We start from the raw sequence: 27,194 nt of genomic DNA on the forward strand, positions 1-27,194 counted from the left end.
AGCCTGGATGGTACAACCTGTGAGCTGGCTGGTATTTTTAGTGTTACATGAAAAGAATCCTCAGGGAAAGCCAAAGCTGGTTACAGAGGACAAAGGTGAGGCTTTAGTCACTGGTATTTGATTTTTGGTGCACTATCACTGCAAGCAGCCAGGGGAAAGATTTACTAAGGTATTTAGGTATCTAAACATGCCTAGCAGCATTTATAGCAGCATCTAAGTAGGTTAGGTGCCTAATTCCCATTAACTCCACGAACACGTTTAAGCTGCTAAACATCTCTGCAAAGCTGGACCCAGTGCCTGGCCTGACAGGTGCCAGTCTGAACTGGTGTGACTGGGCTCACTCCCTGCAGGCTCTTTGGAGTGGAGAGTGTTGGGAACACACAAGGACCAGGAGCACACAAGTCAACAAAGGCTCCTGAGCTGACTTTAATTTCTGCTGCTGACTTAAAATAGAGCCACATCAAAGTCACTCAGAAGAGCACTTGCAAAAAGGCCACTGAATTTTGGAGTTTGGTTTGGAGTCCTGTGTGTCTTGAGCTGAGGGTTAAGAATCCCATCAGTTTCCAGAAAATGAAACATTTCACAAGGCAAGCCAGAGCAGTATTTCCTGAGCTCCTGGAGAGTCTTGCACACAGTCAACCCTGCACAGCCCAGCCTGTTCCACAACCACAAATATTTTTCTAAAAGGATTTTCCTTTCCTTACCTCAGTGGCACAGGCACCTCCTGAGTGTCAGAAATGAAACAAACCATTCCTAAAGCAGTCTGTTACAAGAGGCTTTTCAACAGATGGAGAATGTTATGTGGAACAGATTCATTACAATATAAAGGTGTAGTTTTATTAATTTAAAGGCTATCACATGCACTTTAGTATCTTTTCCAATTAATTTTTTAAATTCAGGAATAAAAATGAAAATTTGCCGTTTACAGTGTTGCATATGTTGACAACTGCTCTTTACAAATTCTGTTCCAAGTTATGCTAGAACCATTTTCTCAATATACACAGTTCAGCTTAAGCAAAATAATTTTCACAAAACTATTTCACATAAAGGAAGAGATAAGGGGAGATCAAGAGAAATAACCTAGGAAACAAGTATACCAGTGTACAAAAATAGATTGGAACATTTGGAGATCGTAGGTAAGAAAATGTATTCTCAACCCCAGAGAATGTGAACTGGTGCATTATCTGAGGAGGGAAATGCTCACTGGAGCAGCTGAAGAGATGCAGAGATCTATTTCTAACATCTTTAATTTCTAGGCAAGTTTGTAAGAGAGAGAGAGGAAGAGGCTGCAGGTTTGTGCCACACTGGGGTCTGTGGGAGGTGGCAGTGAGAGGAGCAGGCAGATTGTCCCCGTGCACAGCAGGCTGCACCCAGCAAGGGCAGCACGTGCAGAGCTGTGCCCCTGCAGCTGATCCAGCAGGACAGCTCTGAGCTGCTCTCCATGGAGCCCCTGCTCTGCAGAGCCTGCCTGAGCCACACTCCCCATCCCTAAAGAGCTGCTCCCCTTTGGGCACCCAGCTGGCTGACACAGCCACGAGGCTGCAAGAGGCAGTGGTGGCTCAAACCTCTCCTGAGCAGGACTGGGGAGCTGGAATCTGTGTGCAGGCTGGGTATCACTGAAGGATGAACACAAAGTGCTGTCATAAAGCATCCAAGTGACTACTACAGCAAATACCACAAGGAATTCAGATGACATATCTTCTGTAGGTCATGAGTCTGTGCCATTCTGAGAAAAGGGATTTAAATAAAAATGATTCTGGAGTGTCCAAGCCTGAAACTGAAGCACATGCTCTGTCCCTTTGGCCTGAGCTCTCTGGGAGCACAAAGGAGGCTGTGGAGCATGCAGGAGCCACTGGAGCAAATATGGCTAAACCATTCATGTGTTATTGCTAGGAGAAGTTTTCTTAGAAATGTAAGTTACTGTAGGTCTGCTGAGCAAGCTTTTTTTCCCTAATCCACACCACCTGTGTAGATTCACAGATAATTTGGGTCTGACCTAGTTGAAAGTACAAAACAAATTTTTCCTATTTGCTTATTCAATATACCCTGACATCTATTTCCTGCAAAGCCTGTAAAGGCCTCTTTTGTGAGCTTCAGGAAGAACATTTGGTGATGTGCTCTCCAGCTCTCTGGCCAAGTGCAGGAGATTACTGGGCTGCTATTCAGAGGCCTGACTTGGATTTCAAAAAAAGGTGAATTATTTTGGTTCAAAAGGATCAACTGTTCCAGGGAGCCTGACCTGGCACAGCTCTGCACTGCTGAGGACAGAGAGCATGGTCAAGGCACCAGAACTGAGAGTGAGTCTGGTTTTGATATTCATTCCTCAGAGGACAAGGATTCTTAACTCCAATGCCACACCTGCTGAAGACAGACTCAAAAAATGTGACTGCAGCCTGTGCCCTCCTCACACTGCCACAATCCTCTTCTCCCTCCTGGACTGAAGCAGAGATAGAGATTTGGCATATCCATCAGTGCTTCTGCAGGTTCAGGTCTGTCTCATTCATTACTAACACCCACAATTATATACACAACACACATATAAAGAACCTCCAGAAAAATGTAGCACAGAATCATACATTTGACAAAGCTGACATCAGACATTGTGCTGCGAATAATGAGATTTAAAATATCCTGTGCTATTGAGGTACACAGAAACCTGTTCATTAACTTGCACCCCCCATCAATTTCTTTATCCTCTTTAAAGCATCACTGATGTGTACAAAATGATTTTGTTCTACTTAAAAGACCAGTTCTGAGGAGGTGACTGATTTCTGCTGATCCTGGAGGTGGTTTCACAGGTTTCATTGTACTTGAAACTTCACAGCTTCCACTGAAGTATTTGATGTGTGTCTGTATTGGTTTAGCAGAATACAAAAGTAGAATAAATTTCATATTGCCTCATATTGTTGTCAGAGTATGATGTCCTCTATGAAAACTTTCTTTTTACTTGACAACTTATCAAAGACACATTTTCTAAATCTCAACAACCAATCTTAGTAAGTATTTGTATAAAAAGTCATCAGGGCTCCAATATTCATAATAAATCACTAAATTTCTAGTAGCAAAACTTATTTGAACATTTTTCCCACAGAAATAAGAGTTTTCAGTTGAATTATCCCCATTATTCTCACTAACTTTGGTTCAAAAACCCCACCTCACTTTGCATCTCTCAGTCAACCATCAGCTGGAATCTACCACCAGTGGTCTCACCTTAAATCTCATGTTGCTCAGAGCTGTGAAAATTTCAGCTGACCTGGAAAATTCTGCTTCAGGTCAGGGAAATGATGGGTCCGTGGGGAAATCATGAAAAGATGGGACTGGGCCCTAAGGTGAGACTGATCCCTGGCACACCAAAATGGGGCAGATTAAGGACTCCTGTGGCACCTGCATCCTTTGTAGCACACATCAACAAACCCATCTCAAAACCAGCAGAACTTCCTCCAGCTTGATGAGGAGAAATGTCAGCAGGTACTACTACATCACACTAGAAAGTAGGTAGATTAAAACCTGTGCATCTGCTCACTAAGGGACTAAAACCAGACCAACTACTCTCTGTCCACAGCTGTCCTCAGCTCTTGGGCCCGGGAAGGTCTCTGATCCCATCCTCCTCCTCCTCGGAGCAAAGCAAGCTCAGAGCGCTCGTGACGGGGTGGATCCAGGACGTGGTCTGTGTCACGTGGCTAAAAACCAACAAGAAATGCTATCAGCAACCCCAAAGAGGCTTCCCCATCCCAAAACAAGGAATTCCAGGTGGAGTCTGGAGTTGTAACAATCATTATGACACCTTCAAACACAGAATTGTCTTTTTCTTGCTAAGGGCAAGATTTTTAAAAACAAAATGTGGAGTCTGCAGAGAGCCAGAACCTGGACTGGAGGTTCCAATTCCCATTGCAATAAAGAGAATGCTTTTGTATGAGACTCCTGACACAGACTGGTGACATTTCTTGTTAATTATTGGAGCTGCAGACAATTAACACAGCAGGATATTACCATGGCTATCTCACTGGTTACAGCCTGAGGGAGGCAGGGTGGCCAAGAGGAAGTTGAGCATATATGGAATTCCATTGTAGAAACACACTCAGCTCTTTAGAACATGAACCCTGGAAGAGTCCAGGGCCAGGCTGGATGGGGCTTGCAGCAATCTGGGATAATGGAAGGTGCCCCTGTCCATGGCAGTAAGGTTGGAATGAGGGGCTATTTAAGATCATTTCTACCCAAACAACTCCATGATTACTATTCTAGCATCCTTAACTAATTCCCCTTGCAGAAAGAATAAAAAAAAGAAAAAAAAAAGTTTGTTTTTTTTTTTTTTTTTAAGGCTGTGCTCCCACAGCCTTTACACACACAATAAAAGGGCATCAGTGCTGATTTTTAAGGTTTAAACCCTACACTTGACATGCAGGCTAAGCTGCTTTATAGTCTCTGCAAAGCTTCTGTGTGAATGGAAAGAGCCCAAGCAGGGCTCAGTAAGGACAGACACATGGACAGGTTTGGAGTCTGTGGTGAGAACACTGCACACCTTGTGAGTGGTGTGTGCATGTGAGCCATACTGTGTGTGGGCAACACACTGCCTCTTCTCCCTTCTGGAATAATGTGTTCTTGGGAAAGGAAATAGCTTCTTTTCACTTGGAAAATAAATCTTGCTAATAAATTCACAGCTTTTATAGTAAAGTCAGTGCAAAGATTAATTTTGTAATATAAGTTCACTACAAGAACAAGCTGAAAAGTATTGTAGGTATAATAAATGCCATGAAGGACAAATGGCTCTTCTCCCATGTCCTAACAGTGTCCCTAAACCCCAGGTCTGTACTCACTTTCCAGGTGCATTGGTTTAATTAAATTTGAAGAACTACTCTGGATTTACCTTTTCAAGTGAGAACACTCCCATGAATAACTGATTACAGGAACAGATATGTTGAAGCAGGAATTCAAGTCAATGTTCCACTACACTGAGTGATGGGTTTGAGGTCACTGTTCTCATCACCATGATCATACCATTCACACCTTTCAGCTGAGTGCAGTGAGCTTAGAATCAGTTGGGTGTGATGAGGATGATACTGTTCACCAAAAGGTAAATATAATCCTCATGTAAATCCCTGCTCTGAACAGGTAACCTGTGAATTCAGGCACTACCTCAACTGAGGCAATGCCTGAGCAAGGACCACACAAGGAAGACAAAGATAAAGGCCATACTCTCTATTCTCATACATTAGGAAAAAGAAAAACCAAAAATCAAATCCCAAAGCTCAAGTTATGTGTAAAACCAGTTCAGAAGTGCTCTTTTGGTGGGAGCAGGACTGGATGCATTCTATTCCTTCTTTTGTTACAAAATATGCATTACTGGGGTTGTAGGATCAGTTTCACAGGAGTTAAAACAAAAGGAAAAATGAAAAACATGTTCCTACAGAAAATACACTGCAGCAGACAATGATCACTCTTAAGGACAGTAATTCTTTCATTCTAAGAAATCAAATGTACTTTTTTTACTAGGAATAAGAGCAACTTGCCAAACATTTCCAATGTTTACCTTTGGAAAGTCAGGTGACAGCCAACATGAACATGAAAAGAGTTGTTTTACAATGTTTTATGAGAGACTTGGTAATAAAGTCTGTGCAACCAAGAACACTCTTCCCATTATCCTACAACACAGGGAAATGTATGCATTCATATTTATATTATGAATATATTTACATTTGTAAATATACTCAGAAAAATATCTTTGCTGCATATTTCTGCAATGTTGTCTATAAAGTCAAGAAATGCCTTGTTTCCCAATTAAAATATTCAGTCAATAAGGCTCAGTAGTGGAGATGTGCTCCAAACTGAAGTCCCAGCATGTGATTTATTGGTATAACACACAGAACTTCTTCCAATACCTGCAGAATTACAGGTGCTGAATGAACTGGATTCCATCCATTCTACCTCTGCCAATGCAAGACTTATTGCCTCCAGCACTATTTTAAGTGTTTATATTGCCTACTTTTATCGAACCATTTCTGAGCAATCCATTGCTGAATTTAAATAAGAGCAAAATGATTTTAGAATATTTTTCTTTTCCCCATTTTACTTCCTCGTGTAGCATGCCCTGACCTGCCGTGTACCTGAAGCCCTGGCTCCATTTTCTCCTGAGCATGCAGCATCAACCCTGTGAAATGGGAGAGACTGCATAGGAGTAAAGAGTTACATGGAAAGGCACCCACAGATCTTTGACATATCCAACTAAAAATTCTTTGTAAAGTGTTTCTTCTTCAGAAGATTCTTCTCCTACCCTCTCCAGGGCCAGGAGGCAAATGACAGCATGCCCAACTTCCTGGTACTGCTTTAAGAACTTCAGTTTGCTCTCACACAAATTAAATGCATAAAATTCTCCAGATCTTTAACAGTGCAAAACTGTGGCACTGAAATCTGGGTTACCTTTCTCTGTATTTGATAGCATAAGATTGTTTCATCACTGGTAAGAAAGAAAAGAACCCATTTTCATTCATTTTCAAGAAATGGAGGCCAAGTTTTGCTCTTGTCAAGCTGCTGCTGCAAACACTTCTGGTTTGAACCCAGCTCCCTTCAACTTGCTCTGGACTTTATCCTATGGGCAATTCTCTTAAGACAGTTTGGTTTAAACCCTTTGCCAAAATCCTTCCTAGGAAAAGAGCTCTTATAAATAAACATTAAGTCCAGATACCATGTCTCACATTGTAGACAGACACACACAATACGTGCAGATTATTTAGGTAGAGAATAAATGTATAAACCCTGCTGCTGTTTATTTTTAGCTCTCCAAAAGTGCTGTGACTAAAGAGCTTTGACATAATCAGTCCGAAGAGATAATCCCAGATTTACTGGTTTGGAGAACATTCTTGTATTAGAAATACATCCTCTCTGATTTGTGTGTTAGGGCCAGCAATAAAAAGTGAGAGGGAGTCCAAATCTACCTCTAGGTTTTGTTTAACTGATGCAACTGATTTGAATATTAAAGGAATATTTGGAAAGCCAGCATTAGAAAGTTTAAATGTACAACATTTTCCATTTGCAAATGTTCCTGTTCAAAAGTCTAATTTAACATTTTCAGAGCAATTAGCAACATTTAAAGATTTGCAGGTTTTCAAACAAATCACTGCTATCGGAGGGCAGCCAAATTTATTGCTAGAAAACAGAAACATTTGATCTGGAAATATGTCAGTAGATTAGGCTGTCTTTTTAACATTAGCAAACTGCAGGACAAATTTCAGAGCTTGGGAAAACAAAACATGAGAACAGAGGGATGTTTTGGGAAAGAAATAGTAGCGGATTATTTCAAATGCCATTATAATTACTCTCCTTATGGCTCTTCCTTCTTCACATGGAAAATTATTTCTTTTAAAACTACAACCTCAGACAATCTTTTAAGAAAAGAATAACTCAAAAATTCAGAGAAAAGCTAGTGGGAAAAATATCTGCACATTTTTTTAAAGATTCTAAGCATTATCAAGACATCTTTTTCACCTTAAATTGTGCTTTCCAGCCAGGGCCAAAATCTGGAGCCTAACAGGGAACTGTGAAGTCTTGCAGACACCCCCATGCTGTGGGTCTCAGTGCAGGATGTTGCCCTACAAACCTAACATGCATTATTGGAAGTTGTTTTTTTTCCCCCCTTTTGACATGGGGTGACATTCACAACACCTGGCTCAATATTTCAACTGCACCAGGGTTCCTGAGCTTTAAAAGGAGCCACCTTGTGCAAGATCCGTTTGTTTGGGAACAGTTCAGGAGAGGAGATGCCACCTTAAGCAATTACTCAGTCAAACTCTCCTAATGAATAGGGACCATTACTCATTAGGGACCAAAAAGGATTTAGCTGTATCTGAACTTAAAATGCCAAATTCTGGCCTCAGATGAGCCCTGTTCTTCTCTACCAAACTGAGCAGCATGGAAGATGAAAGTGAGACTCTGCTCATGTGAAACAACACAAACCCCATGTTTTCCTCCGTAATGAGCATACCCCATAAACTAAATCCATGTAATCCATAGTAGTAATTTCACTAAACTTTTAATCTGCCTTTGCTTTTTGATTTCCCAATCTTCACTAGCCCTTTAACATACAAGGGTGCTCAGCTGAAGAATATTGATGCTTGATGAAGCTGTTCCTGATCTCTGCCCAAAACCTCTGCAAAGGCCTGGTGGCCCCCAGTGCTGCTGAGAGCCAGGGACACTGCACACCCTGAGAGCTTCACCCTTTGGTGCTTCACTGTTGCTACTGCAATAATCATTAAAAAATGAAGCAAACAGCACTGCTAGATGTAGATGCAATGGGTTTAAGGGGGCATGCTCTACACTACCCAGAAATCTATTCCACATGGTGCTTTGGTAGTTTTCACACTTGCATGCATCTCCCAGTGGGAAGGGCTGGAGTTGCTGTGGAAGGAGTGTGTGCCATCTGCCAGAGAACACCAACTCCTCACTCCCTCCTTACCCACTGGCATGCAGGCCCTGAGCACTGCTGGCTTGGAGGCTAATGAGGGCCAGAACTACAGGAAAATAAAGAACAATGCCTCTGAATGAAGATCCTGAAACTTAATCCTTCATGCAGAGGCTCTTCCATCCTCCCTGCCTGCTCTAGCAAAGGCTCTGGTGTCACTCTGTGCTGGACTCCACACAAGATTTGCTGGAATTACTGCCTTTGGCTTTTGTTTTCAGGCCCTTCTGTTCCTGCTCCCCTGGTGCTTGGGACAGCCCTCCCCTTTGCTTTGCAAGGATCTTTTATCCCTTTCAAACCCACTGCCCCAAATTTCACACCTCAGAGAAGGCTCTCAGCTCTTATTCTAATGCTTCTCTAAAGCAACTCTCTTAAGCCATGATCAGAATTCCTTGGGCATATTTGGAAATGTTGTATAATTAGAAAATATATAATCAAACATAGGTCCTGCACTATAGTGGAGCTGTCCCAGCTTGCAGCAGCATCTTAAGGACCTTCACATCCTGGCAGGGAAAGAGAATCACCCTTCCCTATTAGAGCAGGTCACAATGGAGCAGGAGTTCCAGGGAGTTGCTGCTCCTGAAGGCAGTCCATGGGATCAAGGCAATAGCTGGCATGTGGTTACAGCCAGGCTCCCTCACATGGCTGTGGAGTTTAGATGAATACAGCAATATTTGGTAGATAGGATGGCCAAAATGCTGGAAGTGGGTCAATTCTGTTGCCCTCAAATCTCTACCTGCTTCTAAATCACTCTATTATTCTATTAAATATAATATGGAACTGCTGGTGCTGCACCTCACACATTTTAGGAATGCACTTAAACTATTTCTCAGCTTTCCAGAGCCAGTGCTTTTAACACTTTGCTGTTGTCCCTTATGAATTTAAACCTGGTATATTCATATTTTGTTTCTTCAGCTCTTGGAGGCAGCACACACCTGCAGAGCCAGGCCAGCCAAGGTGTCTGTCGTGGCTGGAATCCCCTTTGGAAAGGCCAGGGGTTGGAAAGCAGACACTAAATGCTGTCAAGCACTGGAAAACTCTTGCTATTTTGAAGAGCAAATGCTGGGAGGATCTGCCAGGAATAACTTATTCTGAGCTGTAACTAAAGCATTTTAATTTAGCAGGTAAGCAAGTAGAGCAAAATAAAACAACTGAGTGACATTGATGCAAGTATTATCAATCAATCAATCAATCCTGAGAGCATCTAAGGATGACAGATACCAGACACGAGTCCTAAAGGCAGCTTGAGAAGGGTTTTTGCACTGCATTTATCAAGATAGGATTATCTGAAAGGAAACATTCATTTTTTCTTTTTCCTTTTTTGTTAAAATTCATTTAAGCCTGTACCCTCTTACAAAAGGAACATGCAACCTCTAATAGTACCCCAGGAGATGCTGGGCAGGTCCTGGAACATGTCAGTGACCTTAATTTTACTGGTGTAATAAGATCAAGAGCACTTGTCACCTCATGGAGCTGTGTCCTGAGGCAACATAAATGTTTCTTGTATTTCCCTCCGAGACTGCAGATTTTGCTTGAGTATTAATTAAAGATTGAGGGATATAAAGTGAAACCCCAGAAGACAGTCTTGCTATTTATTCCTTGATTAAACCAATTAAACCCTTGTCTACTCAGAAAAATCTATGAGCCATTTCAGAGGGCAGTAATCACTAGGAAGAAGATTTATCCAGCCAAACAGTGTGTGCTGCATCATTAAAAACTGTCAACAATAAACAAATTGCCTGAACTAAAATAAAATCAGGAACAACAGCAGAATCTGAGCCAAGGCTGAATCAGAACTAAGGTTTGAGAGACATCCCAGGCACTTCTCAGCTTGAAAGTACTACCTGAAATCTGTCTCCCCCAGTATCAGCCAAGTGCTGTTCCTCTGGCAGTGCAGGTTCAATGTGTGCAGTTACTCACAGTCCTGTGTCTGAGTGAGCTGCATAAGAATTCCAGTGCTGTGTATTTGCAAATGCATCAGAGCACGTTCAAGGCTTTTGTTTAAACTTCTTGTGCACTAAACTGACATGAACCTGGAGCAGTGACTTTGCTCCAGATGAAGCACATCCTAAAAAACCTTGCTGTGTGCTTTGATCTGCTTCTGACGGCCCTCCCAAAACCCAGGGAGCAAAAGAATTTCACTTTCTTGTGTTTTCTCACAAAAGAAATTTTAACAGATGCCTTCTGTGACAGGCCAGAAGCTGAAAGAATGTTTCTCCATTTTGGTTCTTGATATTAAAAAAACAAACAACCTCCCAGGAAAAAAAAGATTGCCCAACCAAAAGCAGCTTAAGGTCTTAACATTCTTGTATTACAAGCTCATGTTATCATAAAATCCAATGCCAAGTTTCCTAGTTCTACATCTGAGATTATTTTACTTACAGTCATGCAAAATGATTTCAGTGAGAATCAGAGAAACTGAATTCCAAAAATCTAAGAGAAACATGTCAGGACTAGCCAGATTCACACGGCTTCTTCAGAAGGTGTGTGAACTGATGCTGAGCTGATGGATGGACACAGCTCTGGGCCCCTGTACTTTAAACAGCAATAATAGCAGATAGCACTTGGTTAGTGCTCAGCCAGTTCTATTTAAATACTTGCCACTTCTTGTGACTATATAACTATTTATTTTCATTCAGGAGAATTTAAGTATGACAGGTAAAAGGAATTATTTTCAAAAACAACCTCTTTTTTAATGAAATGTAAAACTGGAAAAGTCCAAATTTTAAGAGATGCAAAGTAACTGCAGCTTTCTTTGAACTTGGTGGAACCACCACAGCATGCCTCAAATTACCCATCCCTACCCACAAAACATCAGAGTTAAGATGGGGACACCTACAATGATGACTTGATAACTGCTAATTTTGGTGCAAGTAACTTGCCTACTGCTTTACAAGGAGCTGGGAACAGAGCTGGCACTGGATTCAGTCCAGGGGAATTTCAATTCCATGCTGAAATCAGTATGGCAGATCATGAGTTTTCTTAGTTTGCTACTTTGAACTGACTGAAAACTAAGTGGAACACAGAGAAATTTACTTCTACATAAGGTCTGCTATGATTTGAATTTAACTTATTTCTTCTAGTGAGGGCCACAACCCTTGCTAGAGATAACCTGCAGATAACCAGGATATTGTAATACACCAGAGTATTCAGAAATGAACACACCTCAGTGTGTTCGGGCTGCCATCCTTCATTTATAAAGGAGCAGAAATGTGCAGAGAACATTTAGAAAAAGAACCAATTTATATTTTCAACTTACCATGCAGTAAGTAAAATCAATTGTGATTTATTTCCTTTTATGATGATACCTTTAACTCTAATGCTGCAAAACATCAATGTTTATACTACAGAAGTTCTTCATCTATCACACATGCTCTGCTATTCTTAGCTCAGCTAAAATGATAAACAGTTTCTATGAATGCCCAGTTTTCAGTAAAGTGAATGGTGTCTCTTTCCCAAGCAAGACCAAACAAAATAAACTTTTATAGTATCTAAATACAATGTGTCTACTTTCCAAGTAGAAACCTGATTTGTTAGGCATGATTTTAAAATCGACTGGAACACATCATTTGTGGTTTTTATTAATCTGTATTTTCTAAGTATTGACTTTAGGCTTCTACTTAACCTGGAGCAAATTCTCCACCTTCCAATGGAGCACCTGAAGTATACAATGTCTCAATGGGAAACTTCTGATTTTTAGATAAATTGCTGAAAGATAACCCTAAACAAAGCATTACTATTTCCCCTTTGATGTAAGATAGAAAACATCACAGGACCTAATACATCTAAGGGGAAAGATCTCAAAAGTTTTAAAATATTTGATTTAAAGTATTTGAACTTCTACTTGTCTTTTGTGAAAATTTAAGATAAGCATTCTTGAGGAAAATAGCTGTTAATGTAGAATATTTGAAATCTAGTCCTATTAAAATGCTAGAGAAACAGTGTTTACAGGGGCAAAATTCACAGCTGGTCCTTACAAACTACATACATATGCAAGGAGTGGGTGGGAGTAGGAGGGAGCATAGCAAGGGCCTGCCTAATTTTAGGTGCCAGCCTTATGATACAGAGCTGCCATATGTTAAAGGTGAACACAGTGGGAGGATGGAAGAGATTAACTAGAATGGGTTTTCTGGGGAAAAATGAATGTGTCCCAGCTATGGGGGGGACATAGCTGTTCTTGTGTGATTTTAGACTATCAGGATGAAATCATTAATTAGCATAATGGTGCCTCCCTGAGAGGGCCGTTCTGCACAGACTCTTTCTCCCATTTGAAAATCAAACCCAGAAATTCCTAATTCACAAAATCAGTTCAGTGGCAGAATGAATAGACACTGTTTGCACTGCTGGATTTTAGTGCTGGAGCCTACAGCAAAAGTGAGATTTTGTTCTAGTGGTGGTTGGTTACAACACTTTGTAAACTCATATAACATCTGAACTAAGTCTGGGCAAAACCAGCCACATGAAAACTTCAAAAGTGAATAAGATGGCCTTTCCCCTCTTTACAAAACTTTTCCCATCCTCATGCCTCCCACCTGGCTGTAAGTGCTCTTACACTCATCTGGGTGTAGGTGATACTTTAGCCCCTTTGTGTTTCTGGGACTTACAGATTAAATGTCTGTATGGGACAGAAATGTCTATTAGAAAATCAGTAACTTAAAAAATGCCTTCATCAAACACCTCATAGTAAAATTAATTAATGAACCTTTTAACCTTATTTTGTGGGGTCTCTTCAATGCACTGATCCTCCAAGTTCAAGACAGAGAATAGGAAAATGGGTGAGGATCCAGAAGAGGGTGACCAAGGTGATGAGAGGGTCGGAGAACTTGGCACATGAAGAAATGTTGAAGGAACTGGGTGTGTTCAGCCCACTCTTCTCACAAAGATGTTGGGCACAGACAAGAAGCAATGAGCACAAGTTGCTTCAGGGGAAATTTTGTCTAGGTTAACAAAATATTCTTCACTGTGAGAACAACTAAACGTTGGAATGGGATACCCAGCCAGTATAAAAAGGATTGAGATTCCAAATGTAAGTTGGTGAGGAAACAGGCACAAGTGCCTTGTTTCTCTTGATGGGGCATGAATCTGGTGCCATGTGTGAATGACTGGTGGTATTGCTACATAAAAACACAACAGTGATCGTCCTATCTGTTATTTTAAAGTAAAACAACTTATCTTAAAACATATCTGGGCCCAAATTCCACCTTTACTGCCTGGAAGGAGGGAAGTTACATTTGCAGTGAAGCTGATCCCTATATACTGTTGGAATTTTTGTCCTTTGATAACTGTTAATTTATTTCATTTTAGTAAGACACTTGAACTAGCATTTTTCCTAGTGCACACTGAGCTTTAACTCAGAGAGGCTTCCATCCCAGTTTGCTATTCCATAGTAAAGCTGTAAAAATGAGCTTAATGCCCAACCCAGGCTCAGGTCAGTTTTAGAAGTCTAAAGAGTGGTTGGTTTCTCACACTTGCAGCACTGACTAGTCCTGACAATCTGGTTGACTGAAAATAATTTACTGAAGCTGAAATGATTTGCTGGATAAAAGTGGTGATTTCAAAAGTTTTCCTGAAGTCAAGATTCATGGACAAGATTCAGCTTTCCCTGGTAGGTACAGGGAGCTGCTCAGCCCGATGTAAATGTTTTATTCATGTCAATTATTCACATAAGTGGGTTTCACTTTAGTGTGTAACACAAGCCAGCTGGTTTGCTTCTTTTAAACTCTGATTTCTCATGCACCTCATATTGCTACACCCCTTCAGAGATATTTATGGAAATTTTACAGCAAGCTGTCTCAAGCTTATGTGCTATTAAGATTCCTTTCTGGGGTGTTTACTGCATTAGATTTATAATGTATAGATTTATGGACTCAGCTACTTGATGGCCCAATAAAGCATGTTGGAACTGAAGGCAACTGCTAATTAAAATAATATTTGATTGTATATGTGTATACAGGAAGTGGGCTAGTCTTGAAATACTCTTAAGCCCCTCATAGCCTTGGCTGGGCTAAAAATGAATGAAAGGATTCTAAAGTAGAATAAAAGGATTGACATTCACAGCCAAAGAGAACAAGAAGGTTACAGCATTAGTACCAGGGCTGTGAAGTATCAACTATTCTGATAATCCCCATTTAAACAATTAAGATTAAATCCTACTGGAAAGGATCAGCTGATAAAATGGCCCCTCAAGCTAAGTTCCTTCTAGAAAAAGGATCTTTTCAGTGTTGGTTTTCACCCTGAAATCTCCACCATTTGGAGATTAGAAACAAGGGACTGTGCAAGCCGTGCTCCTTGCTCCAAACAGTTGACAGCTGATTTCATATACATTACACAGTGTAGTAAGAGGTATGGATTGCCTGGCATGCAAACAGCCTGGCTTACACTCTGCAAAGGCATTTGGAAACAGTGATGAAAGCAAAACAAGGAAATAGTTAAAAATAATATTAATTACTGCAATGTGTTATTGAAATGCTCAGTTAATTCCATTCTAATGAGCTGCATTGAGAACTCTAACACTATTTCAGTGTGGTGACTCCACTCAGAAGAAGTTTTTAGCCAGTGGTCATGAAGGGTGATTTCACACCCTTCTCTGCCATTAAATGGATAAATTTTCTTTGTTTTTCTTCCTCACAAAGACTGACAGGCAGAATTTTTTAGGACAGATTACAGAAGGCAACAGCAATGGAAAACCTGGGCACTGTCACCAGAAGCAAATGAAGAGAGTCACTAACAGTGAGATCTACAAAAAGTCCTGAAAAAGCTTTTTCAGGTGAACTCCTGAGTTCCAATCCGTAGTTGCAACAAGGATAAAATAAGATGCAAAACATTTGATGCTTTCTGCAAATTAGGCTTGCAGCACCCAGAGTAGCTGAGATTCTGCTGCTGCTAATAAGCATCTGCTTGTCACATCTGTAATGGTTCAGCATCCAAGTGCAGCTCAGAAAGACCTGTCTGCACATACCTAGCAAATCCAGCTTTCTGCTGAGATATTGAGATACATAACTATGACAAACACAGGAAAAAACAAACAAAAAAATCCCATGGGGGACCCAGGGGGGATGCTTCAAGAATGTGTCATTTCTTCAGTTCTAAATTTTATTTGCTTTTATTGATAATACCATCTTCAAGCTCAGTTTCCAGTCACACAGATACAAACCCATAGTATTACCCAGAAAAGAGTCCAGCATCCACCTTAACTTCCCAGCTGTCCTATCATGGCTCTCTGCATGAACAGAGAGCCCAAGGGAACAGTGCTCTATTTTAATAGTTTCTCTTGTATATATTTCCATTGCTATGAAATTGGCTTTTAATTCACTTTCATTTCATAAGCTATTTTTCTACTTTTTGGTTTTTTTTTTGTATAAATCTCATGTAGTAACCTACATCTGTCTGAAAATAAAAGGCACCCCTTGATTAGAGCTGGAATGCAGGATCATATACAGTGTGGAAACCTCTGCAGAAAAAAACATGTCTGCTTTAATACATCTTGCTCGAGGCAGCACGGGGTGAGGCAAGGACAACTGAGCAGTGTGCTTGAAAAAGAGGAAAAAAACCCTGCTTTTCTTTGCCAGTTAATGCATCAAGTTCAGTGTTATTTACGTGACTTTTGAAAGAGTTTGGGATAAAATAATTTATTTGCTGCCCTTCCTCTCTTTTAGGAGACTGCAGAACTGTGTTTCCACCTGCAAAACTGTGTTTCTGGCACCTATAAGAATTAAATACGGTGGAAATTTCAGCAGCTAGAATAACTTATTATTAACTAGATAATTATATATATGGAATGGAGGTGAATTATATTTTTCACCATTTCCTTCAGTCTTTAAGAGGAATAATTTAAAAAACCCTATCATATAAATTAATCTTCACTATATTCTAGAAAAAACAGCATACGGTGCAATAAATGTTTCCATTAATTCTAGGACTGAAAATATGTTTAGTTTGATGTGTTTCTATTTCAACTCTGACCCGTTTTCCCCAGAACTACTCACTTGATAAAATATTTGATTCCATCAGCTGTGTAAGCTTCTTCCCATCCATAAGGCAGACCTAAGAGGAGATAAAGAAATAAGAAGTCTCTCAAAACTCAAGTGAAACAGAGAACATAGTTTTGAGATACTGTAAGTTACAATGCTGTCATTTCAAACAATATAAAAAGTTTATAAATCAATTCCTATTTTTGTAACAGATAATAATATAAACAATACAGTTTAACAAATACTTGCTGTGCCACAAAGCTACTAGCTTTGATGATTTATTAACAGATGATACTTTTTGATAAGTATCATTTGATGATACTTATTACTATTACTAGAATGATGAGTAATACTTCTATTACTAGAATGATGAGTAATACTTCTAGTAGGGTACTATTCTATATTCCTTTAAAAATTAAATTGTCCTAGCAAATCTTTATGTTTTTAATAACTATTTGTTCAAAACTAACTCTTTGTAAGGTCTGAAAAGTGCTGGAGAAAGAAGCATCAGTCCCTGTGTCAAAATGATCCTGCTTTTGTGATACTGTACTGTAAAGTACATAATGGCAAGTGCAAGGTCCTGAAAAACTGTTTTTTTGAGACTAGAAATATATATAAAATTTAAATATGCAATATAAATTGTTCTTTAATTGTTTTGCCTGAAACTCATCTCGAAATTTTAGTGTCTTAGGAGTTAAACTATTTTTGTTCAAGTCCCAGTGTATCTCAAAGACCAGCTCATTAGAACCATCTGTGAGCCTGCTTTTGGTTTAAAACTTTTATTTGGAAAATGTGCTGGACTGCACGCACCATCTGAGCTTTGAAAGCTGCCTCCTCCCAAGGACTGCCCTAAGTGCACATGTTTATTTTTTTAAATTTCTTTTTTAAAAGGCTGACTTTCTTCTGTTGTCACACCTTTGTCCCTAGCGTGGTTCTTCTTAAAAGTCTGGAGAGGGGTAACTTCAGTTCTCCAGTATAAACAGAGCTCATTACAGCCACTGAATCAGGATTGGGCACACTGGAGCTGGTACAAACCTCCTGGGAAGGAATTACACCTGTAGGCACCCAGTGAGGAGCAACAAGGAACCAAAACTCCAGAACTCAGGAAGGGAACTTGAGAAGTGGGAACTAGAACAGCACTGTGATCAGTCAGTACAGCTTGGAAAAGAAAAAACCCATTGGATTAAATTTTTTTTCCCTATCAGTTTTACCCCCATTAGTCACTTTATCAAGCTTTTTCCCATTTTCAGTTAGAACAGATCTATACAATCTGTTCCTCAAAACACACTACCCACTACCTTTCAAAGAGAACAATCCACAGCTACTTCCCTTTAAACACAAAGTAGCTGCTGCGTAGCAGCTCTCAGGCTCTGACTCCATTATGAAGGGAAGAAGAAAAGGATGTTTAAACTATAAATATGCTAGACATGCTCACTGGTTCTTCCTTCCTCTCCCATGAAAGATGGGACCTTTATTCAGCATGGGAATTTTCTGATTATTTAAATGGCTATGGGATTCATCCCTCAATTGCTTCCATCTGCCCCGGCCTTTCCTTTTTCCTCCATGAAGCACACATGTCCAAATAAATAACAACAGATTTGCTCAATTAGGAGTGAAAGCCCAGGATCTGCTCTGTACTCACACAGATCCCCTACATCACCTGTTTCATTTATCAGTGATAATTGCACTTTTTTCCACTGGTGATTTGATTAAAATTATGGCCTTTTTTCCTCTTCTAAATGAAGAACTGTACATAGGTAGCAATAACTGATGTTCTGTACTCTTCCCTTACCCACTGAAGACTTCACTTTTCAAATACACTGAATACATTTGTCACCTAGAAATGGAACTCTGGAAATATCTCCAATGCTTTATTTGCCTTTTTGACTTTGTATACATTAGACTGTGTATCCTATCCATTCTTTGTATGCTTCCACACTCCACCTACATCTATAGGTTTTTTAATGCTTTTATTTTCCAAATTTTTTACTTGCTCTCCACTAGGTTTTTAGTGCTGTTCTCTTTATTACTTTCCTTCCCTTTCAGATTTGTACTTCTATTTCTTGTATTTCCCCTGGTAGCTAGGAAGCTCTCATATTTTGCATCGTATTTCCCCAGACACCATCTCCACTTCCTCCAAGCTCACTGTCTCCATGAATCATTCATAAGTTGATCTACTTCCTCCTGCTTTATTTTTTCACACCCTCCAGGGTCAAATTTGTTGTTTGTCCCAGGACTTGCTTTGAAAGGCTGCTAAGCTCTCACCTGGAGTAAATGGGAGGTAAAGGAGCAGAAAAAGCAAGAAAAACAGTCTGAAATATACAAGATTTAGCCTACATAAACTCCAGCAATCTCAGATTTCCTGCATATTTATAATCTCTAGTGTGAACTGCTACAGTCTCCTTGATGAATCTTCATAAATAATATATTTGGCTTCAGTTGTCGGCATAGATCATCTTAAGAAATCACAGATTTACAGTATTTAAAAACTAGTTCATTTCAGCAGAAAATAGAGGGCTTCTTGCTATTCAAATACTTGTGACTATTTACCTTCTGTTTGCAAGGTAAAGAAAAGGTAAAATTGCAAAAGCAATTGTGCATGCAAAAGGAAGAGCAGTCTCCTGAGAGAGAGCACTTTAGTCAAAATACACAATAACCTACCAGCATTTTGTTCTGAGTATGTGCATTTAATTAGGGTTAATGCCAAAGAAATGTCTGTAATTCTCTGTGACAAACACAGCCAAAGAACCGGTTGCCGTTGTTTGTGTCCCAGCACTGCTGCAGCCGGGCAGGGTCCCTGGGGACTGCTCCTCCTTCCCTGAGCTGCCAGCTGGGATAACCACTGCTCTGGAGTTATATAAAGCTGAGAGGAAATGAAGCCCTCGGGCAAACAGAACCTTCCTGATCCCCGATAAGTGTGGAGCTCATCGATCTTTATCACCTCCTTGGCTTGACAGGACAAAACCTGCACCAGCACTGACACTGTGGGTCCCAGAAAAAAAAAGAGCTGAGCATCAGCCTGAATTATAAACCTGTAGGAAGTGACAGACATGGAAGAATTTGCCTGCAGCTCCCAAGAGAGAATGTGTGTGCTCTCCCTCAATAACACCACACATGGCATGATCCCTCATATCTCTAAAGGAAAAAAGGGGAAATACAGGTATTAGGGGAAAAGCCTCATTCTCCTGGGCAGTTATCAAACCTAGAAACTGCAATAATGTAGTTGGGTGATTTTTTCTCCCCCCCTAAATAATCTAGTATTATTAAAAATTATTAAAGCAAAAGATATGTGGACATCAGCAGATGAAAGTACTAAAGCAGATACAACAGCAGAACATTCAGTTGAGTCAACCACTGCAATCCTGACATCAAAATACTGCAGTCCATAAATGCTCTATTTTGCTTAATTTCTGACAAAATTACTCAAAGGAAATGAGATATTTAGAGCCTATAGTAAGAATATCTAAAATGAATGCACTGTGCACTAGGATTCTATCTAGATTTGCCCTATTTAGATGCTTCTAGATAAGTATGTCTTTAAGTGCTTTCTTTTGGCTTTGGGGCCAGAGTTTAAAACCCTCCTTCCATTACAGCAGGCACCAAACAGCACTGATAAACCTGGAAGGAGAGCTTGGGGACAGCTGCCTCCCACAGGTGCTGATCTCACCCCAAGTGCTCTTCCTGTGAAACACAAACTGATTTCCAGCATTGTTCACACCTCTGTTATCCACCATTAAAAGGGTCTCTGGCTGTGATTCCCTTCCTGTTATAGGTAAACAGTCAGCATCTGGAATATTAATTCCAGATTGAGTTTAAGGGATGTGGTATCTACCTGCAATGCTAAAGCCACATTGTACACATATTGTAATGGTTCATATGGATCACAATGAACCATTCTTTGATCAAGAAAGAAACAAGGATGTCTTTGTTACATATCCTTTTATGACTTTTTCAGTTGTACATGTCTTGTTTACATACTAGATTATGGGCCAGCTCATAGCCTTTATTTATCTCCTGATAATTTATTTGTATTTAGTATCGAGTCTCAAAAATGATGGGTTTTTTTAAGAAACAGGAATGACCTGCTAAAAGGGTTTCTGATACAGAAGATTTGCTAAAGGACATTAAAACCAGTTTTCTCTGTCACTTGATAAATGTGGTTCTGAATTCTGATCTCTTTTCAATAGCTATCAATTTCAGCTCTTCTCAACATTTAAACCTTCCTCCAGTGGGTTCAATAATAAAGGCAAAGGTGTTAATTAAGATCCCCAGTGCCTTTGGCTCTTCTCTTCTGAGCTATTTAAGCATTGCAAAGAGGATGGAAAGTTGAAGGTGTGATTTGTTGGTTTTAAGTTGCCTGATTTTAGTCTCCTGACTGCTACTGGAATATGGGAATATCCCAGAGATGACACAAGAGGTATCATGGTGTGAGAGAGCAGAGGAACTCCTCTCTGTGACTTATGGAATTTGACACAACTAAAGCAAAAATTGGCAGAGAAATAACCACCCTTGAGTGTTCAGAAGGGTGCAGGCACAAAATGGACTTTTATTTTTTGAGGCTATCAATAATATAAGCTGCTTTTAATCAGTAATATTCCTGCTTTTTTGTGAATTAAATCATGAACACTCAGGTTCAGGAAAACAGCTTTCAGCAGTGAATATGCACTTCTGGCATTTGCTTGTGTGTCACTTTAGATCATTTCAAGTGCTCTTCCCAAAACCAAATATGTTTCCTTTCATAAATAATACTCTGCTGAGGGGACAATCCATTCCTTTTTTTCACATATCAAATTCCATTTTAAAAAAATTGGTTTTTTCTTTTGTTTTTGGTCACCTAATAAAACAAAGATGACTCAGTAGTCTTCTAGTAGAGACATCTGGGAAATAGTAGCAACTGAAACTTCTGCTGATTTGGACTATGGTTGGCAGATTGGCTTGTGTCCCTTCAGTCTGTTCCTAGAAACCAGGCTTCAGGAATAGTATTTGTCTTACTTTGGACATTCAGGGCATGGTGAAAGATGGGCTTGTGTTTTTCCACTACTTATTAATCATAACTTATTGACCCATCTATGTTGGCAAACTCATTAATCTTGGATTAAAACAATTGCAACTTAAAATTTAGGAGGAGTTATTAAATAGCTTGTGTTTCATGCTGAAGGATTACATGAACAACTTTTAGATCTTTTGGTAATTCTGAAATGACATACTGTTATAAATGTCTTTCTTCTATTCTAATACTTGTCTGTGAAAAGCTTGGTACAGTTAATTAGAAACAGTTTGAATACAAGAGCAATTGCAATTTATGAACAATGACCAGTCAACCAACTAAAATTTAAGGAAATAAAAGAATGACCTCAAACAGCACATGTGGTCAGACATTACTACAGACATTTTCCCCTCCTACCTAACAAGGAAGGAAATCCAAAGTCAGAAGAAACTCTGCTCAATCTGAAGTTCTTCAGAAATGAGTGAGAGCTACAGTCACCTGAGCAATGAGGTTCGTGCTGTATCTTTAGGAAGGATAAAGAATTACCTTTAAAATTGTACCTTTTCAGAAGCTGAATATTGGAAATACAACACAAAAAAAACCCCAAAGTACATATTTTTCAGAGAGACTAATTATCTACTTTCACAAAACTCTTAGGTGCTTAACAAGATAAGAAGCAAACAGGGGAAGTGATGCTCGTTTTAATCTGTGCAGGAGGTTAGTAGTAGTCAGAATAATACAAAATAATTACCTCTTGGAAAAAAAGTAATTCTTTAGCAACTTGGATCAAAAAAACAAGCTTATTTCAATATGCTTCTAATCAACTGGCTTCCAAAGTCTTTCCACATCACACATTTGTCGGTCAGATGTTCAAAAAAGGATTTTGAGGAGGCCAAGATACCATGAAGCTGCTTGTCCCGCAGTATTATAACATTTCAGTCATGGGTGCAATATATTTGTTAATGCATTAGCTCAGGAGAGCATAAACCTTCAAAAGTGAGGGATAGTGGAAGCTGGGAGGGATTTCAGACCAGCTTCTTCTGACCAAACACTGGATTTTGTATAATCCACTGGCTCTTACTATTTGCTTTTAAAAATGCATTTAACATACTGATTATTTGATGCTGATTTTTGTAATTTTCACCGACACTGCTTCTTTCTAAAATGCTACTGGCTATCCAGTGAAAATACAAAACGATGCAGTGATCAACCACTCCAAATTATTTGGCTTACTGTGGTCAAGAATCTGTCGATAAGGTGGAGGCGACACAGAAAAATCAGAAAACTGCAGAATGCAGAAATCCACCTCTTTCACAGAAAAGGCTGCAAAGAAAAAGAAATTATAGCAGTGTTCCATATCCTCCAGTGGCTCCCATCTGTTTGTTTGCCAAGTTAAAGATGTTTTGTTTTATTTTAACGTTAAAGGCTTCTACAGCCAAGTCTCAATTAGTGACACAGTGAGAGAAATGCAGTACCCGAGGATCACAGGGCTGGTACTGCTCCCTGCTAAGGCTGAAAAATGGTAAACACATGTTCCCCATTACATTTTTCTCAGCCCCTTCTAGTTTTTTAAAAAAATATTCCTTTCTATGAATTAATTGCAAGCTTTTTTTTTGCAGTTTCCCACTATTGACTGTTAACATGATGCTGTCCACTTGGGATGAGTCAAGAATGCATTATTGCTTCCATGCTGACTGAACACACTGCAAGTTACAAAGTAATTTTTGAGGAATATTTGCATAAATTAAATTGAAATTAATTTTGTTTATACCTATGAATCTCTAACTGCTGAAGAGAACACAGGGAACACATAATTAATTCTTAAATTAGGGAAACAGTCCTGCACTGGGGAATTTTACACCAATGCAATATAGGCTAAAAAAAGTTAAATTCATGGAAGTACTCTCTGGGGAACATTCTTGTTCTGAATTGGTACAAGCCACTTTCAGATTATTAAAAAGAACCTGGAATAACCCATTCTTATTGCAGAAATTCAAGGCTCTGCACACAGGGCATTCACCACCAGAACCAGGTAATTAGGAATAGCCTGGAATACTTCACTGTATGTCCCAAGAAATAATTTCTTTTTCCCCAGTTTCCTTCTTTTCTTGCTCCCTTGATTCCTCTGTTCTGGAATTCACCCATCTCCTTCCCTTACTGGATCAACTTCTCTTGTCAGTATCTATTGTGCTATCCACCCCCTTCCATCACTGTCAGCTCCCATTGCTCACTGACGCATGTGATCGTTAAATGCAAGTTTAATTAGAAAGCATTCATTGGTAACAAATTAAAATGACTGCCTAAAATTGGAATTGAGCAGAATTTGTCTGAGATTTAAAAAGCAATAGTATTACATGATATGCCTTTCTTGCTAAGTAATATCTCACTTTTTTTGCACTGATGATGAAATTAAACTGGAGAAGGGGTTGGCACGAACCACCTACAATTGAGAGACAGAACCACTCTCTGCTCAGCTCATCTCACAGCAAGGACTGACCAAAGTAATATTTTTTCCTTTTGAAGCAAGAATTGTAAGAATACATCAACTCAAGACATCCTTTTAGCCTGATATAAAAAAGCCTTCAGCTACACATAGGTAAAAGAAGGGTTTTTAGAAATAATTTTAAACATTTTAGAAATAATGTTAAAAGTTCTTAAAATCTAAGATGGATTTCTTTTTTTGTTACAAATCCAAAGGGGGAAAAAAATCACAAAATGCCTCCATTTAGCATACTGAACTTTACCTGAAGTATAAAGGTAAAATTTACAGTGAAAAGAAAATTTCTGTTACCAAAAACAATACCCAGAGCAATCACTAATGCAAGGCAAAAATCTCCCTCCTTAACTCCCAGTTAATGATCCATATGCCTCATGCCACGAGGTAACGCATCTAGTGTGAGCCATACATACATTTTGTACCTCTTTTAGGTCTCCTTTATAAGCACTAAGTAATTATGTTTTCCTCTAGCAAATTCTCCTTAAAACACACTTGTAAAAAAGCTTCCTCTCTCATTCTTGGCAATCACTTTCCTTGTACTTCTTTCCATTTAAATGAACACACTTGTGTGCCGTATATGTCTGAGGAACTCTGCTGGCCCTCAGCTTCTCACTCCTACCTACTGAGGAGAAGTGAAAAAATGTGACAACTGCAGGAGCTGACAGCAAAGCCTACGAGCCCTCTGAGACAAGATGAGCCCTGACAGCTTCAGCACACACTGATTCCCAACAAAGGGAATGCTGCTCATCCCCCTTCCCCTTGTCAGCACGAATCCAGATCTCTCAGGATGCTCAAAGAAAATGAGCTCAGCACTGCCTGCCAAAAGCACACACAGTGCTTTGGATCAGCTCCACTGCAATGGTCACTTTGGTTTTGGTCACCTTAAATGATGGCACAGGTCCTTGCTGACACCCAGACCCACAGGGAGAACTGGGGTATCCACCTCTGCCCACAACCAGCTGGCTGAATCTGAGCTGTCCCTGCCAGTGCAAACAGGAGGATGTCAGACTTGGATCTGGGACTGACCCCTCAAGGATAAATTCCTGTCTCACCAGGGTATTTTCTGGCTTGCAGACACTGATCTGGGGCAGAGACCAATTCATGCCTCCCCTGGGTATTTTCTCCAACTTGGGAACAATTTGCATTTCCGTGCCACAGAATTTCAGTTTGTTTCCTCCCTTATGTCAAAACACCATGCTATAATGAAGGATTAATATATCAAAATTCTAAGCATTATGTCAACAGAAATTAATAGAGAGACAGTTTAGGAAGTATTTACCATCCAGTAAAATTGTTGAATCTGGAGAGTTTTGATTTCAGTCTCCATAGTTACCAAGAGCAAATACAACTTGTATGGGAAGAGGTACAAAGTCAACTAATTTTTTCATAGAGGGGTCACAGTCTGAATAAAACAAGTCCGTAGACTTTTAATGAAGTTTTTTTTTCAGAGATTAAAAATGCTGGAAATTATCCTAATGAGACTGCACTAATCTTGTTAGGTCATCTGTATTTTAAGATATTATTATATCACTTGTTTTTCATTATTAAAATGTTTTGATTTGAAAGTCAGGACAGGCAGTGCCTATTCAAAAGCTGACTCATCTTTTCTCATTAAAGGTAAGTGAATGGAGAGAGAATAATTTGCTTTTCTAGCAGCAACAACAGAGTTCTGAAATCTAGGTCACATTAAAGAACTGTCTTGAAATACAAGCTTTAGACACTGAATGGTGTTTTTCCTTGCTGTGAAACATGAGGATTAACATGCATATTCAATCCCCAATAAATCAGCATGCAACTTGTTCATAACTGATATTTAAATGTATTTTCTGATTTGATCAAGGTCTAAAATTATTCTGTCCTTATTAGTGTCAGCTTTTATCTAGCTTCTCTGCTTGTCCATAATTACCGTAATGTTCTGATACTCGGACACCAAATTAAATAAGCAGGGTCTAGTTCCTGGGCCCTGGAACAACACCCCCAAGTAAGGCCAGTTAGGTGGAAAAGAATGTCATTCCTCACTCACACTCAACAAAACGTGGGTTTAGCCCAAGGAAGGGGAGTTTGGGGATAATTCAGGATTTAAAACCCATTGGTAAAAGGACCTTTCTTTGAAATGCTATTGAAAAACAAGATTAGAATTTTGTAAGGGCTTGACTGACTGGATCAAATGTCTGAAATAAAGAGGGTGCAGCTGGATAAAGACAACAACAAAGTCTTGTATTCAAGATGTGGATAATCAGCTGCCCAGAGGGAAGTGGGCACACCCAAATGCCTTCGGTTCTGGGAGTAGAAGAAAATCCAAACTTCACAGGAACCAGTAACATGGAGCTACTGGGGAAAGGAAGCACCATTTGGGACATGGTGTGAGTTCATATTAAAGCAAACAAGGTTATTCCATTTTTGTCTCCTGCAGGAAGCTCTTAAGTACAGAACTCAATATAACTTTGATGAATTGGAGAGAAGTCAGAGAAGTGCTAAGGTAAGGAAGTGGCCAGGAGAGATGTGGTGTAGAGAAAAATTCACCAAACTGGTGTCATTCTTTTGGGGGAACAGTAAACAGGGTGGAGATGCTACATGGTCTTCAAATATTTTAAATGCTGCCACTAAGAGGAAGTAGTGGGGTCAAGACAGGTAGTAACAGGCTTTAACCACAGTGAGGAGGATTTAAGCCAAAGGAAAAGATATCTAGTGGCAAAGATAATTAAGGATAGCAATAGCTGGCCCACAGAAGCAGTGGGATATGCTAGACAAATACCTGTTTGTTTGAGCTAATAATCATTTGTGTTGCTGGAGGCACACAGATGCACGGTCTAATTGCTGCAGGTCCTTCCCAGCTAAATCTTTTCTGATGCCTTGTTGGCAAACTACTGAGTGCTACTTTTCTACACTTTTGTGTAATTTACATTACATGCAGACATTTGTTCTGCTTCCCATTTGCAAGGCGTTTTTATGTCTTGTGTTCATGGAGGCGATACATTTTAATTATATTATGCACCAAAAAACTCCTCTCTTGTCTCCTTTAAAGTATTTCTTGTAAACCCAAGGCAATCCTGGCCAGAGAAACAGGGTTTAGAGAATGTTTTCAAGGCTCATCAGACAGCACTTGTATTGACACCCCAACATTAACACTAAAACCAAACAAAATAACAAAACCACAGTGAAAGGTAAAACAGCAAAGGGGGTTTTTTTGGTCTTGTTTTCTTTTTTCTGGTTATTCTGAATTTTTTTTCTGTTATATTTTTATTAGCCTTGATTTGGCTGCACTGGCATAATTTATTTCCATAACATTAT

General features: G+C 39.5%; 1 protein-coding gene across 1 annotated transcript in view; it reads right to left on the reverse strand.

Annotated features, from left to right (window-relative positions):
• Positions 1–815: 815 nt before the first annotated feature.
• Positions 816–27,194, reverse strand: part of STXBP4 (syntaxin binding protein 4) — a 61,803-nt gene continuing 35,424 nt past the window's right edge. Inside the window, exons 21-22 of the mRNA XM_066565979.1 lie at positions 16,435–16,492; positions 816–3,680 (exon numbers count right to left, since the gene is read on the reverse strand). Of these exons, the coding sequence (XP_066422076.1) occupies positions 3,569–3,680; positions 16,435–16,492 (170 nt within the window). The 3' untranslated portion in view covers positions 816–3,568. The remainder of the gene's footprint in view (positions 3,681–16,434; positions 16,493–27,194) is intronic.

Source organism: Molothrus aeneus, chromosome 26 (genome assembly GCF_037042795.1).
Source record: "Molothrus aeneus isolate 106 chromosome 26, BPBGC_Maene_1.0, whole genome shotgun sequence".
Lineage (NCBI taxonomy): Eukaryota > Metazoa > Chordata > Aves > Passeriformes > Icteridae > Molothrus > Molothrus aeneus.